The 18526-nt window shown below is 35.0% G+C and overlaps 1 protein-coding gene across 3 annotated transcripts in view; it reads right to left on the reverse strand.

Moving 5' to 3' along the window:
• The window catches only part of ZFR (zinc finger RNA binding protein), a 76031-nt gene that overhangs the window by 11313 nt on the left and 46192 nt on the right, over window positions 1–18526 (reverse strand). For 2 of the 3 annotated variants that reach the window (XM_079915664.1, XM_079915663.1), the window contains 3 exons: window positions 17856–17997; window positions 13141–13238; window positions 12181–12276 (listed from right to left, as the gene is read on the reverse strand). In XM_079915664.1, coding sequence (XP_079771790.1) covers window positions 12181–12276; window positions 13141–13238; window positions 17856–17997 — 336 coding nt within the window. The remainder of the gene's footprint in view (window positions 1–12180; window positions 12277–13140; window positions 13239–17855; window positions 17998–18526) is intronic. The other variant, XR_013827443.1, reaches the window with a different exon arrangement.

Genomic DNA, 18526 nt, shown 5'->3' on the forward strand with positions numbered 1-18526 from the left:
ATCCTTTTTGACTCACCTCCTAGAGAAATGGAAACAAAAACAAAAATAAACAAACGGGACCTAATGAAACTTAAAAGCTTTTGTACAGCAAAGGAAACCATAAACAAGATGAAAAGACAATCGTCAGAATGGGAGAAAACAGTTGCAAATGAAGCAACTGACAAAGGATTAATCTCCAAAATACATAAACAGCTCATGCAGCTCAATATCACAAAAACAAACAACCCAGTTCAAAAATGGGCAGAAGACCTAAACAGACATTTCTACAAAGAAGACATACAGATGGCCAACAAATGCATGAAAAGATGCTCAACATCACTAATCATTAGAGAAATGCAAATCAAAAGTACAATGAGGTATCACCTAACGCCAGTCAGAATGGCCATCATCAAAAAATCTACAAACAATAAATGCTGGAGAGGGTGTGGAGAAAAGGGAACCCTCTTGCACTGCTGGTGGGAATGTAAATTGATACAGTCACTATGGAGAACAGTATGGAGGTTCCTTAAAAAACTAAAAGTAGAACTACCATACAGCCCAGCAATCCCACTACTGGGCATATACCCTGAGAAAACCATAATTCAAAAAGAGTCATGTAGCACAATGTTCACTGCAGCTCTATTTACAATAGCCAGGACATGGAACCAACCTAAATGTCCATCAACATATGACTGGATAAAGAATGTGGCACATATATACAATGGAATATTAGCCATAAAAAGAAACGAAACTGAGTTATTTGTAGTGAGGTGGATGGACCTCGAGTCTGTCATACAGAGTGAAGTAAGTCAGAAAGAGAAAAACAAATGCCGTATGCTAACACATATATATGGAATCTAAAAAAAATAGTTATGAAGAACCTAGGGGCAGGACAGGAATAAAGACGCAGATGTGGAGAATGCACTTGAGGACATGGGGAGGGGGAAGGGTAAGATGGTACGAAGTGAGAGAGTGGCATGGACTTATATACTACCAAATGTAAAAGAGACAGCTAGTGGGAAGCAGCCGCATAGCATAGGGAGATCAGCTCGGTACTCTGTGACCACCTAGAGGGGTGGGATAGGGAGGGTGGGAGGGAGACGCAAGAGGGAGGAGATACGGGGATACACGTAGATGTATAACTGATTCACTTTGTTATAAAGCAGAAACTAACACACCACTGTAAAGCAATTATACTCCAATAAAGATGTTAAAAACAACAACAACCTACATGCACCACAATGTTCACTGCAGCTCTATTTACAATAGCCAGGACATGGAAACAACCTAAATGTCCATCAACAGATGACTGGATAAAGAATGTGGCACATACATACAATGGAATATTACTCAGCCATAAAAAGAAAAGAAATTGAGTTACTTGTAGTAAGGTGGATGGACCTAGAATCTGTCATACAGAGTGAAGTAAGCCAGAAAGAGAAAAACAAACACTGTATGCTAATGCATATATATGGAATTTTAAAAAGCAGTACTGATGAACCTAGTGGCAGGGCAGGAATAAAGACGCAGACGTAGAGAACAGACTTGAGGGCACAGGGTGGTGAAGGGGAAGCTGGGATGAAGTGAGAGAGTAGCCCTGACGTATATACACTACCGAATGTAAAATGGATGACTAGTGGGAAGCTGCTGCACAGAACAGGGAGATCAGCTTGGTGCTTTGTGATGACCTAGAGGGATGGGATAGGGAGGGTGGGAGGGAGGCTAAAGAGGGAGAGGATATGGGGATATACGTATACATATAGTTGATTCACATTATTGTACAGTAGAAACTAACACAACATTGTAAAGCATTTATACTCCAAAAAAGATGTGGAAAAAAAGAAACAAGTAGAAGGACAACATCAAAGATGAACAGAATCAAATTAAGAAAATGATTATTTAGGTTGCAATGTGAAGCATCTTGGTGGCTGAAGTTATTTAAAGAAAAAAGGTCTCTTAAATATTACCTATTAAATGATGTGAAACCTAGAATTATAATATTTGCTTAAAAAAACATTCATGTGTACATATTTTTCTTTCCCATCTTTAATAGTAGTAAGAAGAACAATGCTTAGTAAGGGGCAGGCACCATGCTAAGCACTTTTAAATAAATGATTTCATTTAATTTCTCATAACTAGATGCCACTATACCACAATTTTAAAGATTAAAAAACCAGAAAACCTTAAAGAGGTTAAAAGGTCATACAACTAGAAGCTTAAGGGGCTAGGATTTAAACCCAGGTCTTACTGACTCAAACCTGGTTTTTTGTTTTTTTTTTTTAAAGACAACTGTATTTCAATAAATATCCTTTACAATTGATCCAGACAGATAACATTACTAGTTTCCTTGGATAGTAGTTTCTAGTTCTGATAGAGGTAAAGGGCTATGAAAAAAAAAATACTTTGGGAGATTATGGTAACACAGGTACTTTCATTTGGTGGTAGTGTATACCTGTAAAACCTTCTTTTAAAAAAAAAAAAATCACACAGCTGACAAGTTCAAAACCACATACTAATGAACCCAGTAATGTCAGTACTAAAGATTTACAATAGGGCTCTTACACTTACTGAAAACACAAAAAATATTCAGTGAAGCTTTTTATCTGCAATGCACTGGAAACAATCTAAATATCAAACCCTAGGAAGTTTGGTCAACTAATTGTAATAGTAGTGAAGTTAGCCTCTTCATCATTATATAACTAACACTTACTGAGTGAGTGCTTATTAGATGCTAAACACTGTTCTAAGCCTTTACATACATTAACCAATTTTAATCATCATAATCACCTCTTGGTGGTAGATACAACTATTATTCCAATTTTACAGATAAAAATGTTTATGCTACTAAAATAGGATTTTATGAATACCATTACAAGCACTTGTCTGTATAAAAGCCATTTCTGTATTCCAGTGGACACAGGTGAAGGTTGATACATGCATGACAAACTTCCGACTCCTAAGTCCATGTGTAGGATGTTATATCTTTGCACATGCACAGCACTTTATTTCATACTCATACACATGTTGATGCACAGCACTTTATTTCATACTCAACAATTCTTAATAAAAACTGTCAAGCCTTTTTTTTTTTTTAATTTATTTATTTTTGGCCACATTGGGTGTTTGTTGCTGCACGTGGCCTTTCTCTAGTTGCGGCGAGCAGGGGCTACTCTTCATTGCAGCGCATGGGCTTCTCTTGTTGTTGAGCAAAGGCTCTAGGCACGCGGGCTTCAGTAGGTGTGGCACACAAGTTTAGTTGCTCCGCGGCATGTGGGATCTTCCCGGACCAGGGATTGAACCCATGTACCCTGCGATGGCAGGCGGATTCTTAACCAGTGAGCCACCAGGGAAGTCCTTTTTAAAAAAATTTTTCTATTTATTTGGCTATGCTGGGTCTTAGTTGAGGCATGCAGGATCTTTTAAGTTGTGGCATGTGGGCTCCTAGTTGCAGCATGTGGGATCTAGTTCCCTAAGCAGGGATCAAACCCGGGCCCCCTGCATTGGGAGCACAGAGTCTTAGCCCCTGGACCACCAGGGAAGTCCCAGAACTGTCAAGTCTTCTTAAAAAAAGTTTACTAACAGCTTTTGGTGATTTGGGGATGTGTATTTACTCAAGTAGATGGTTTCTGTTATGGGGTAGCTAAGTGCTGAGTTATTATTTTTAAGCTAAAGTGAGTGAGATGATACAGTCCAAGTACAACTTGCTGATTCTCCTACAAGCTAAAAGAATGTTAGTTATTTGCCCTGTTGTGTCAGTGTTCTATCACTTAAAACCTCTTTCATTCAGACAAGTGCTTGTAATGGTATTTACCAAGTTGAAGACTCTTTGTGGAAGACAGGAAAGGAAGAGTAGAAAAATTCCAATTATCCACATCTAATTATATCTAATAATAAATAGACATCTAGCATGTAGATAAAAGAAAAAAATAAATAATGTAAGATCTTCCAAAGGAGTAAGATCTTCCAAAGGAGTAAGATGCAGGGGAAAATTAATATCAAAGGTGGCTGTGAATTCTCAACACAAGTGTCCCAAAGAGGCTTCACATACCCAAAACCCTCTGTTGGTTCAGGGAAAGAGAAATTGTTCTTGAAAGGAAATGGTAAATAGGTTTAGGAAACAAACAGAGCAGATTCTGCATAAGCAAAGCCTCTAGGAAGCCATCCTGGGTTTGAAACCTGAAGCATAAAGGTGTGCCAATGGAATCCACCTCACAGACTATCACAGCACATTCAATCAGGACACAGGAGAGACAAAGCCCATGTCTGGGAATTCCCTGGTGGTCCAGTGGTTAGGACTCAGTGCGTTCACTGCTGGGGCCTGGGTTCAATCCCTGGTTCGGGAACTAAGATCCCGCAAGTCATGTAACGTGGCCAGAAAAAAGCCCAAGGTTTACATGCAGCCAAACCCTACTCCTTTCCATAAGCAATCCTCAAAGCAGAGCTCATGGGGGAAGAAAAAGGAGAAGTATTTTAAAAGGTGTGGATACATTCAAAGACAGTTCTTGTTTGGTTGTCTCAGCATAAAAGGATGATTTTGTAATGGAACTGACAGTGCTAAGCACTAACGAGATGAAAAAACTGAAACAAACCAGACACAACATCTGTGCATTTGGGAGGAACACAGCATGAAAAATAGAGTTGAAAAATCTATTCTTGGGACTTCCCTGCTGGTGCGGTGGTTAAGAATCCGCCTGCCAATGCAGGGGACATGGGTGTGAGTCCCGGTCCAGAAAGATCCCACGTGCCAAGGAGCAACTAAGCCCGTGCGCCACAACTACTGAGCCCACGTGCCACAACTACTGAAGCCCTCATGCCTAGAGCCCATGCTCCGCAACAAGAGAAGCCACCACAATGAGAAGCCCGTGCACTGTAACTAGAGAAATATCATCCCCCGCCTGCCACAACTAGAGAAAGCCTGCGTGCAGCAACAAAGATCCAACCCAGCCATGTGGACTTCGAGCAACAATAGTATGTCACTGCTTGTAACAAGTAGTATCACTTGTTACAACAAATGTATCACTCTGGTGCAAATATTGAGGGGGAGGCTATCTATGTATAGTGGAGGAGGGTAGGTGAGAACTCTGTACTTTCTGCTCAGTTTTGCTGTGAACCAAAAAGTGTTTTAAAAAATATCTATTAAAATATAATCTATTCTGGAAGAATCTTAATTTAAGGAAATGAAGATATAACCTAACATTCTGAGTAATCGAGAACTTGATAAATACAAAAAGCCAATAAAAAAGCTCAAAGTTGAGATGAAAAGGAAGACTGCAGAGCTAATTAAGCAAACTGAAATGCAAAATAACATTATTATGGAATAATGAATTATAAATAGCAAAGAAGATTAGGACACAGTTGGAAACTAAATTACTGCCAAAGAGACAATAATAGGGGACAAAAGAGGAAAGAGAACAAAGATTAAAACAATCACAAAGATAACAGATACGTAGGACAATGGCAATGCAATATAAGGATAATTGGTGCCCCTGAAAATAGAGAATCATATTAATAATTTGTCAAATCTGCAGGGCAAAAAGGACAAAGTTTTCAATGAAATGCTGATATTGAACAACAGATTCCAAGACATAATTTGGTTAAGTTACTAAAATTCAAGGATAAAGAATTTTTCAGCAGCCTGTAGAAAAAGTAAAGGCAAAAAAATTAGGCTGGACTTAGATTTAGTAATACTCAGTGCTGGAAGATAATGGAGCAACACCAATAAATGGAGGAGGAAAAATTGTGACCTAACAATATATTTCTCAATAAAGTAATGGTAACTGGCAAAGATTCTCAAACATGAAAGAAATTTTAAAAACTTAGAACACTTTTTGATAAAAACTATATGATGATATAATGCAGTCAATCAAGAAATAAAAAGAGGAAGCCCCAGTAAAAGATCTAACGGTTGGCATCAAACCATTCAGATACAGAAAATTAAACAAAGGGAATATGACTACAGAAGGTAAATGTAGTTATTTTTAAACCTTCAAGGTTTAAAAAAGCATTAAGTGTAAACTTTCCTTGTTTTCTAAGTGGAATCAGCATACATTAAGACATAAATCAAGAAACAGGTTTTAATACATTCTTAAAGGAACGAATGAAAAAAAGAAAATATAACAAAAAACGCAAAAGAGGACGTGAGGAGTACGAAGAAGTGATAATTTTCTCAGCTTTTATAGATGAGAGGTTAACAAACATTACCTAAAATGGTTAAACAAATAGATGAAAATACCACAAAAAAACTGTAAACAGGGCAACAACTAATTGTATAAATAATCAGAGGGAAACCCATTCACACATAAAAAAGAACAAGAAAAGGGTAAGAATTATGGGAAAGGGCAGAAGAAAACAAAGGAAACAAACAGAATCATACCAGACAAATGTTAATATAAAAAGCTAGAGTTTAGGAGGCTGGGGGTACAGACAAAATAAGTGAAGGGGATTTAGAGGTACAAACTTCCAGCTTTAAGGTAAGTCAGTCAGAGGGGAGGTAAGTGCACATAGGGAATATGGTCAATAATACTGTAATAACTTTGGTAACAAATCATAACTGGTCATTATTTCAGTAATCATTTCATAATGTATAAAAATATCAAATCACTATGTTGTACACCTGAAACTAATATAATTTGTAAGTTAGTTGTAATTCTTTTTTTTAAAGCTAGAGTTGTTTTTTTTTTGCGGTACGTGGGCCTCTAACTGTTGTGGCCTCTTCTGTTGCGGAGCACAGGCTCTGGATGTGCAGGCTCAACGGCCATGGCTCAAGGGCCCAGCCACTCCACGGCATGTGGGATCTTCCCGGACCGGGGCACGAACCTGTGTCGCCTGCATCGGCAGGCGGACTCTCAACCACTGCGCCACCAGGGAAGCCCAAAGCTAGAGTTTTGATATTAATAAATGGACAAGGCTTATTAACTAATAGCAGAAAGTATTAATTAAATGGCCTTTATAATGGCAAAAGGTTCAAATTCACAATTACGACATAGTTGTATTAAATGTCTATGTCCAAAATACTACTGCAACAAAACAATAAAGAACTGTAGAAAACACAACAAAATACCAGACTTTAATTTATCTTTGTCAGTCCATGGACAGATAAAGTAGACAAAAAATATGAAGCAAAGGAGATAGAATGTATGAACAGAATTGATGAAGTTGAACTAAGGGATATATATTAAATGCTATACCTTGCTGAGAACACATTTTTTAAGTGCCCACACTTCACAAAAACTGTACATATGAGACCACAAAGAAAACTTTAAATTTCCAAAGTTGCAAATAGTAGAATATATTTATTGCATTATTTTTATATGCTATAAAAACTAGAAGTTATTTACAAAAGCAACTCTTCTTCAGTCATGTAGAATTAAAAAATTCCCTCAAAACTACTCCTGGCTTAAAGACAATATTCAAATGAATTTCGGACTGCATAGAAAAAAAAGAAAAAATATTATACACACACACACACGTATATATATATATATATACATGTATATATGGCCAAAACCTATGTCCAGCCTTAAACTACAGCTTAAAAACCTCTATAATTAAAGAGTGAGTGAATGAAACAAGTATCCAACTCATGAAGTTTGTAAAAGAACAAAAATAAACCCAAGGAAAATAGAAAATTAGAGATGAAGTAAAAAATTAATGAATTACTTAAGAAGGAAAATGGCAGATCTGGCAGGTAAATCCAAGGAGCTGGCTCTTTGAGGGGAGGAAAAAAATAATAAATTGGATAAACTACTGCCTAAAGAATATAATACTAGGAGAGATTTTTAAATGTCAAAATACTGACATTTTGGTGTGCTTTAACCTACTAAAATACTTGTGTATTTTATGTTATATGTACATGATTTCAAAGATCGTCCAGCAGCTTTGTTTGCCCTCCCTGATTCTCCCATCATTACCCTGTCATGGCCTATCTTCCCTCAGTTCCTTTCACCTGTGCATCCTCTCTTCCACTCAGTTCTTAGATCTCTGCACCCTCAAAGGAGAGAGGGTCCCTTGAAGTTTATGGCTCTGATAAAGAGGAAAAGTTAGGTGTAGGCAAAGGGCCATCTGTAGTGTTGGACTTCCAAACTCCAAGAGTAGCCCAGGAGTGGCCTGAGAGTTCAGTCTCGAAAGTACTGAAGCTTAGACTTACTACAACAGAAATAGCCTCAAGGGCACCTGGGTTGAAGGGACTGAAGTTGAAGGAATCAGGAAGTAAAATGATAATGCATAATGCTTATATTTTTGAACATTTAAAAAATTTAAAGTTATATAATGCTCATAAATTTTTATATTTAAAATCTATTAAGAATTCAGTGAATTCTCATCACAAATAAATACTGAACACCCATTTGCTATTTTGTTCCTATATAGCAACTGCTATTACTGGCTAGTCTAATCAAAGAATTAAAATAAAAAAGATGCTACAGGTATTTTTAAAAGTCTAAAAATCTGAGTTATCTGGCTGAATTGGTCAATTTTTCTAGGAAAAGATAAGTTGCCAAAAATTACCCCAAGAGAAAGAAAAACTAAACAAACCAATTAATCACAATAAAAGAAACCAAGAAAGCGTGACCCCTTTTATAAATGACTGATGATGTCACATGAATTTTATAAATTATCAAAAAAGTTTTTTAAAAAACTATATATATATATATATATATATATATTTTTATTTTTTGGCTGTGCTGGGTCTTAGTTGAGGCACGTGGGCTTTCTAGTTGAGGCGTGCAAGCTCAGTAGTTGTGGCTCATGGGCTTAGTTGTCCTGCGGCATGTGGGATCTTAGTTCCCTGACCAGAGATTGAACCTGTGTCCCTTGCATTGTAAGGCGGATTCTTTACCACTGGATCACCAGGGAAGTCCCAAAAAACATATAGTTTTGATGCTTCTAAAAACTGTTTCAGAGTTTAGAGAAAGAACGAAAGCTTCTAAGGTATTCTTATAGAGTTAGTGCATTATTGATCCTAAATCTAACAAAGAAGACAAAAATAAAACCACAAAAATTTCCTTTATGTCACTGCAAAATTCCTAAATAGACTATCAGCAAACAGAACTTAACAGTTCATTGAGATTATTCTCAAATATAGGAGAATCCATCTCTGGAATGCAAAGGTAGCTCAATATCAGTAGATATATTTGTAAATATACAATATTAACAGGGTGAAGGAGAAAAACTATACATTCATGTCAAGAAACCTTGAAAAATTATCGATAAAGTTCAATTTACATTCCTGATTCAAAATTACTTAGTAAACTAAGAGAGGGTTGACATTTCTAACATTACAAAGAAATAAGGATCTCAAATAAAAGGCTATACCACCATGCTTAACAGACTTTACATACTAGAAACATTTCCAAAGCAATTAAAACATAACGTGCATGTAAAGTATTATTTCTTTTATTCCATAATTATTCTAGGAGTATCAACCAACTAAATTAGGAAAGAGATTGGTAGATATGATTCCAAGCCAAGAGAATCACATGAAAAAAATTACTACAAATAAAGGAATGCAGTCAGGTGGTGGGTTACAAAATTAATATATTTAATATATATAAACAATAACCAGAAAATGGTATTTTAAAAAACTAAAAGATAAATACCTACGTACAAACAACTATGCTCAGAACCCATTCAAATCTAAATAAGTGTGTAACATTCATTCCAATAAGTAGGACATCCCATAAAGAAGAGTCAGTATTATAAAAGTGATGACATTCCACCAATTATTAATTCAATACAGTGCTACTTAAAAATCATCAAGAGAACCGGAGAAACTGAACAAAACAGTAGTCAAGTTCTTTCAGAAAAAGAAGCATGAGAAAAGCACCACCCCCCAAAAAATCTTCTGTGTAAGATGGTGTTTATAATGAATAGCAGAGAATGAAGAGGGAAGACTTCTGATGAAGAGGACTATCAGCATTTTAAAACACACTATGAAGCTTCAAAAATTAAAAGAGTTTGGTACTAGAAAAGACCGAGCAATGAAAGAGGGCTGCAGAAGCAGGCCTGCAAAAAAGGAACTTTGGTTTGTGACAGGGTTTCTCTTCCTCAGTGCTACTGATAACCAGTTTTGACAACCAAAGTTATCCCCAAACATTGCCAAATGTCCCCTAGAGGGCAAAACTGATGGTGGCTGAGAACCACTGGTTTATGATAATGGTGATATTTCAAAGTGGGGGTTGGGAGAACAAACATCACTACTAAATAAAATGTTAAATGGTACTGGAATAATTGGTAATTGGTCTGGAAAAACATATAGCTGGATCCACCTTTAATCCATGTATGATTTTTAAATTAATTTTTAACTATACAAGTAATAAAATATATATTTCATCCTAGTAAAATCCAAACATTACAGATCTCTACCAATCTCACTACTCACTACTGAGAGATAACCACTGTTGTAATATGAAATACATCCTTCCAGGAGGTTTGCTATGTATTACGACTAAAGAACTAAATAAACAAGCAAGCAATCATCTGTAGAAAATATCATATGATGGGGGGAAAAAAAGCTCTAGAAGAAAGCATGTGTGAATAATTTATAACCTAAAATATGAAAGAATCTTATAAGCAGAAATAAAACCGTTAAGTCATAAAACATTAATGGATTAAAATTTGCAAAGATTTTAAAGCTTTTATAAAACAGCAAAAATTAAGTTGAAAAGCAGATGAACAACTGGAAAAACTTATTTTTTAATACAGATAAGAGTTAATTTCTTATAGAGTTATAAATTGAGAAAACGAATAATAAAGGAACTGGCAGTTAAGAGAAAAAGAATTACAAATGCCAATAATCACATAAAGAAATCTAAATAAAAAATGAGACACCGTTTTTTTTACCTATCATGTTAAAGAAGCGTGATGATATCCCAAAGTTAGCGAGGGTGTGAAGGAAATGATCAGTTCAACAATTTTTGGAAGTTTTAAATGATCTACCTTTCCGGTAACAATCAACACATGTCCTTTGACCTTGGAATTCTATAGCAATTGACCCTAGCCATTTATCACATGTATATAATACTCATAAAAGCCTGATAACAATACAATGAAAATTTAATAGCAAAAGACTGCAAACAATGCAACTGTCCATTAAATGGATACCAGTTAAATAAAATACTGCATGTCCATACAAAGGCAACACCATATAGTCAATACAGCTCTCAAAGAGCTCCAAGATGCATTTTGTTGAGAAAGATGCAAACAATGTAAACAGCATGACCCACTCCAGTGTTAAAAAAAAGAATTAAGATAACCCTGGCTATTCAACTCTCTCTAACCCAACTCTGGAATCAGTAGTTTCAGTTATATTTCTGAATGAATCCCTCTCTATCTGAATTCTTGTAGGAACCCAAACGGTTCAATATCAAAGGGATTTATGTACATAAATAATAATAGGAACATACATGGGACTTCCTTGGTGGCGCAGTGGTTAAAACTCCATGCTCCCAATGCAGGGGGCCTGGGTTCGATCCCTGGTCAGGGAACTAGATCCCACATGCATGTTGCAATTAAGAGTTCACACGCCACAATTAAGGAGTCCACGTGACGCAACTAAGGAGCTGGTGTGCTGCAACTAAGGAGCCGGCAAGCCCCAACTAAGGAGCCCGCTTGCCACAACTAAGACCCAGCACAACCAAACAAATAAATATTTTTTTAAAAAAGGAACATACGCGATATATATGCATGCATTTTTTTCCCCTAGGGAAAAAAATCACAACAAACTGTGTCAAGATGGCTTGCCTTTAAATGACGAGAAGGCTTTCATTTCTACTTCATGCCTTTCTGCATTATTCGAATTTCCTAATTTTATGCATTTTTGAATAATGTATATTTCTAAATCTTAAAAATTCCTTTTAAATTATTTTGTTAAAATGTCAACAAAACCTTGCATAGGTAGATTAATAGCTCATTTTTAGTTTTCTTTGTACCTTTATGTATGTACAACTCATAATCGGTGCTATTTTAAAGAAAGTAATAAACACTGTGAGAAGAGTTAAAAAAAAAAGAGAGGAAAATACAGAAAGAAAATCAAGTGGAATTCTCAGAAAATTAAGACCCCAGGATTTCTCACTAGAAGAAAAAAACTACATTTAGGAAATGAAAAGAAAGTTGATAATTAGATGTAAGATGAGTCTATTAAAAAACTGCATAAATATTTCCTATATGTTTATTTTTCACACCATACAATTACATATTACTCACCCAGCTTGGAAAATCAGACCAAGTTGGAACTCGCTGACAGAGGTCCCGAAGAATACGTATGATAATCACACAGGACTGCAGACCATTAGCTCTAGCCTTGAGAGCAACACAAAAACCAACTGAATTAATCTTAGAAATACTGAAAGTATCCCTTGATGAAAAAAAAGTTAAAATACCACTGTTCAATGGAAGCTCAGATAAAAATAAAACAAAAATAACCACGCTTAAAATTGGATTCAATGAGCTGCCATTTACAGCAATATTTTATGCCAGGGTTAGTATTTAAAAGCTGATATTTTAGGTCAAAGTAAACAGATTATACAAGAATAATTGTTCTTGATCCCCTGTGAACCTTGACCTGTGTTCATTTAAAACAGTAAACTTCAAAAAAAAGTCTGCCTACATTAGAAATAAAAGAAAAAGTAAAGAGCTAAAAAGTTTGTCTAGGGACTGAAAGATTAAGGAAATCTGTTTGGTTTCCTTTCTGTGCCTTTGCATAACTGCAAAGTCACTAAACCAAACAGCTGCTTCCTCACCTTTCATTCCCTACACTTATTAACTTAGAGAAAGAGGGGGGGAAAATCTTAAAACTATACACAAAGCTTTAAACACATATTCCATTATTTAAAGCAAAGTTAATCTGCAGCCTTATGGAATATAATATATGTACACAAACTTGTGATGTTCCTAAACAAGTCAACTTTAAATATAGCCACTAAAAATAAAAATAAAAAAACCCAAACTACAAAACACCCCCAAAACCTGAGTTTATTGTCAAATTAATAGTAACTGCAATATGCAGATCTTCACACCCAGCTTTCTATGTTAACATTTTCTGATATTTAATTTAAAATAGTATTGCTTGGGCAATCTTTTGAAATGTTTAAACACAGTTAAACATGTTGTACTGAACTACTCTCTCATAAGGCTACAAGAAAAAAGTAAAATGATGTTCCGAACCTGGAACCACTTAGCGTGGCGTAGAGCAGCCAGAGCGTCAAGGCATTTTTGCCTGTCCAAGACGTCCGGTGGGTCTTTCACCATACCCGAGGTTACATCTAAAATGGATTGAATTGGCAAAATGCAGTGAGGAATGGGTGTTTGACCAGGTGAGCAAGACACTTCCTTAAAGTAGCATCAGTGTCACATGAGCCATTTGAGAGTCTGTCAACACTTTAAAGTACCCAGGGAGTTATTTTCAACAAATTCACATAATCTAATATGAAGATCAAGATGAGAATTAAACTCTTTATTTTAGAAATATAATAAATAATTTCTGCAAATATAAACCCTACCCACCAAAATAAAATCAAAAGGAAGGATTACTGGACACAGCGCACCAGCACAAAGACGACAAGACAAAAGGGAACACAAAAATCCACCTTAATAAATGAGAATGTACAATAAACTACTGAGTTTGTTCAGTATTTTAAGTGGTCATAGGTTATTCTGGGGCTAATATGTCAAAGAACTAACAATAAATATGGGATGATCAATGAAGTAATAATCATAGAAAAAAAATAAAGAGCCAAAAATAGGCATTTCTAAGAGTTCAATGACTTCTCTTCCACAAGAGAATTTTAGCTTTAAGAATTAAGGGAATATGAAATGCCCTTTAAAATTCAAAGTTCCCATGAAGTAATTCAAAGAATAATTGGAGAGAAACAATGAGTAAAGTAGAAAAGGGCAATAGGAACTAGCATGGTTAAATAGAATAAGTATAGAAATAGAACAGATGCAGTAAGCAGAATGGTTTGATGATATATCTGTAGAATCTTTTAAGTTGCAAGTCAGTTATAATAACTGATTTTAATCAGATTATTGTATTAAAACATAAATGAGCTATATAAAACTTAAGAAAATCTGAACCTAAATCAGGACAAGAAGTTAACTTTTCATTCATAAAAGGCCAGCTTTACGTTCATCTAAAACATATCTGTAAACTGTGTATAAAAGTTGCTAATCAAATTTGCTAATCAAACTATTCATAGGTATAAGTCAATCTAATTCACAACTGTGGTGATTTTAAAATATTTTCTAAATATAGGAAAATTACATACCAGGCAAGTAAGCTACTGAAAACAGTCTTCTAGATAAAAAGCACCAAAACTATGGGACATTTAGGATATAATTTTATAAATCATTGAGGGCACCAAATGAATATGTGGGACAAAAGATGAAATATACGATAAAAGAAAACATGAAGATGATTTTACTTTAAGAGTACTAGCAACGCTGGGCAAACTATTTGTCTATTTTTATATGAGCATTCAGAAATCTTAAAAGATATCTGTCCTTATTTTGAGTAGATGACATATTAAAAAGCATATTTAAAAAGTAATAAAGAATTTCATCCCTTGTCTGGGCTTTTTATTCTTAGTTCCTACTCCTTACATAATCAGATGGCACAAATTTTCAGAATACATATTAGAAGGGAATTTTACAGATAATCAAAGAACACTGTGTGGCATTCTGAAAATGAACACTGAAAGAGGAATGTGGGTACTAAAAAGAAAAGTATCAAGTCAGAAATAGTAGTAATTTTTAAAAACTAATAAACAATCTCAAAACCTGAAAAACCAACTACTGAATCCAGAAATATAATGAACATAAGAAATGGGCTATTCTGAGAGAAGGAAAAGGAACACAGGAAAGCACAGCTAATTAAAGAAGTAAAAAAAAGCAAGAAACAACAACAACAAAAAACCACTCCCCAAAGCAAGGTTACAGAACATGCTGAAGAACCCTTTCCATGTCCCTTATTTATTTACATTATCTGCTAAAGCTAAAATGCAAATAGGTGATAATGTGCAATCTCTTTCTAAAAGTTTCTGAATTTTTAATGTTAATTCATGTTTTAATTTCCTCCAATACGGAAGAAAAGTTTTCCTTTTGCACACAAGCATTCATAACTTTGGAAATTTAAATTAATGATATAATTTCAAAGATGCCAAGACACCTATTGCAATTTAAAAACAACTTAAGAGCTATAAGTAGGAAATTTCTGGCAAATTTAGAGTGTGGATTTTTGCACCCATTCTATATTTCAAGTGGATTAACCCCTTAGATATATTGTACTAAGATCATACTTTCTTCCTAATACCCAGTTAACAAAACAAAACCAGTTAATTTATTTAAAAGAAAGCAAATTCTTACCCTACAAAAGTGTGTTTCATAAATTTTAAGGGGTTAATCACCAGTTAGAAGACATGCTGTGTCCACACTATTTTATGATTAAAAGTTAATGGGAATATATTAATTTAAATTAACATGGTTATGTAAAATATGTAATCCACCCAACAATTTAAAAACTAGTGTGAACACTGCTCAATTCTAGGAGAGACAAAGACAAAACAAACAAAACAGCCACACAAAGGACAATAAATGCCAGACTCTGCATCCAAAATCCCTCCTTAATCAAATGGCAGGTGTGACACTGAGCTTTTGAAAACCTTGGTCAAAAATCCTTCCGATGTCTTGGCAGCAACCCCTGACAGGAATCAATTCCCTCTGCTAGAAGGCTTTGGACCGGGCCTGATAAGCTAAAGGTGGAAAAAAACACACATAATACTTGACTTGCTACAGAAGAGACGCTGTAGCAAGGGTTAGAGCATTTTGTACATTTCAAGCTTCAAGTCAATTAAATGTTTACTTAATGTTTAACTGTCAAACACAGTAACATAAAATAGATCTGTAATGTGTTTAACAGTTATTTGGGCAATTTAATCATCTCCTTTAAATAATTTTGGTATCAAACAGGACCATTACGCATTAAGAGGCTACCACAACTATGCGCAAGTCGCCAGTCTCACGATTTACAAGTGCTCTTCCGGCAAAGCCTTCCTTACCCCTGTACTAACTCCCCAAAGCAAGCTATAGGCTTTAAATGATTTTAAGACACAGAGCATTCAGAGCTGCAGTGAGAGAGAATACATACCGTTATTCTGCAGCAATCTTCATAATGAAGCTAAAGACATGATTTACTGCAGTTATCTGCAGCAAAGAACACTATCAATGTTTCTACACTTTTTGCACATCCAACTTTTCAGCTCAGTGTCTTGAAGTAAAATCTTTCAATTTTGGACTGACCACTTCTCTCACCATAATATTTATGAAATTCAGAACAATAACTCAAGTCTGGGTCAGACAAAAATATAATTTTGTTTCCTTTAGAAGGGATAGATTATTAAAGACTACTACAAATATGATACTATTAACTTTAGACTTTTGCAACAAAATAAAATTACTTGATACTGCACCAATTTAAGCAAGCCTAAATATGACTGGACAAGATGTGCTCTGAAATAAAGTTAAATGGTTATATGAGTATAATTTCATATGAAATACAGCAACTATTATTTATAACATAATCTCGAAGATTTCTTTTTCAAATCCTAAGAGTCATATGCTGCATATGAATTGACCAGATTGACTCAGACACTGTTTTTCCAGCAATATCCACAGCCAGACCTTGAGTGGGAAAACTCATGCTCATATAAAAGATCCTCTACACAAACCCATTTTTAAGATGCAAAGCTTACACAACATACAAGTCCTGATATATCGTGTATATATAATGTATGCAAAGTTAGACATGTCTCCCAATGATCGCATTTTTAGTAAAAATTATCTTTTCCTGGGTTGTGGAAAGCCCAGTGCCTTAAAAAAAATTGCTCTGCTGTAAGAAAACAAATTTAAAGGGACAGTAATTGAGAGCCTACTTATGCTATTAGACAAATTAAGTATTCTTTTCTCCTCTATCTGTATCACAAAGAAATATTAGTGTAGACTATAACTCCATATCAACAAATTAAGATGTACAAAAACAACATGAAAGGAAACAAAGTAAATTTTATCTGACCCATAAAACAACAGAACCAACATACGGCAGACACTGACCATGCTTTTTGGCTTAAAAGCTTTTGAAGCTTTGAAAATGTTACACAATAGTCCCTAAAGCAACATTGCTGGCACCAGCAGGATTTCATATTCTACAATTGTAAAGTAAGTTTAAAAACCCTGAATTGTGCTGTAACTCACTAGCTATGCCAACACCATTTAGTTTTCAATATCTCTAGTATAATAGTGGGGTCAGATGCCCAAATCTACGTGCATTAGGATGCTCTGCATTTATGAAAACGCTTCAAACCAAAGAGCAACCTCAGAGAACCAGAAATATTTACCTCAGGACAAGCCAAATCCATGATTACATACATAACAATGCCTCTTAAACTGTGTTATGAATATTTAACCAATTTTATTTATGGAACTCTCTTGTCTTTTTTTAAGACAAGAACAAGAACTTAACAGAAGTTAAATTTGTGGCCCCTCACTAGCAACATTTCTTTAATTTGTTCAAGGGTCAACTATGCTGGTAAGAATAATTTTGAACTTTTTTTTTTTTTCCAGAAATCTGAGGTTAGCAAGAAAAGAAAAAAAAATCAAGAAAATCAATAATACCATGAGTGTTTTATATAAAAGTACATTGCTAAAAGGACATTAATAAAAGATCTGGGAAATGATCTTAAGCAAAACTGGTTGCTATATACGTCAAATCTATCAAATTCATATGTAATGCCAGCATGTTGCCTTCTAGGGCTTAATGCCATCTTAAAGAGTAGGTAAATGGGAAAAAAAAAGTTAATAGAAAGTAGAATGTTTAATGGCTTTCCAACCTCCTTCCCTCATGTTCTCTTCTCGAATAATTGGAGACGTCAGGGTGATAGTGACTTGCATTTTGGGTTCCACACATGAGTTCAAAATTATTGCCGCTTCAGAAATTGCACATTTTATGTCATACTTCTCAGGACTTATAACCTATGTAATGAAGAGTACAGGAAATTAGATGGACCTTTTAACATTATCAAACAAAGCAGTTTCACTATGTCTCTTTCATTTTCTCACTACCTTAACCATTTTATAAGGACTAGATCATATATTACTCCAAGAAGCCTTGTAATACATGCAAATATTATAAATCTCTTGCTCCTCTTTCCTTTTAGAATTTTGTTGAACTAATATTTACCATTACTTGTATCATAAGAGTTATTTGTATGTGTGTATGTCTCTCTTAGATGATGAGTTCTTGGATAAAAGAAACACTGCCCTATTTATTACCGTACCTTCCTAATAGCATCTTGGGTAGTTAAGTACTTGCAGAATATGAATGAGACTAAAATAGATATCTGAAACTAACAGGAGCCATAATTCAAACATTCCCAGTGTACCTTGTCTGTGAACTCAACAGATCTACATTTTATCAGGGAGCAGAAAGTCCTGATCAACAGAAGAAAAACCAGGATTCACTGCAATTCAGTACACATGAAATAAGTCTCAGTATATATGA

Source organism: Stenella coeruleoalba (assembly GCF_951394435.1).
Source record: "Stenella coeruleoalba genome assembly, chromosome: 3".
Taxonomy (NCBI): Eukaryota; Metazoa; Chordata; class Mammalia; order Artiodactyla; family Delphinidae; genus Stenella; species Stenella coeruleoalba.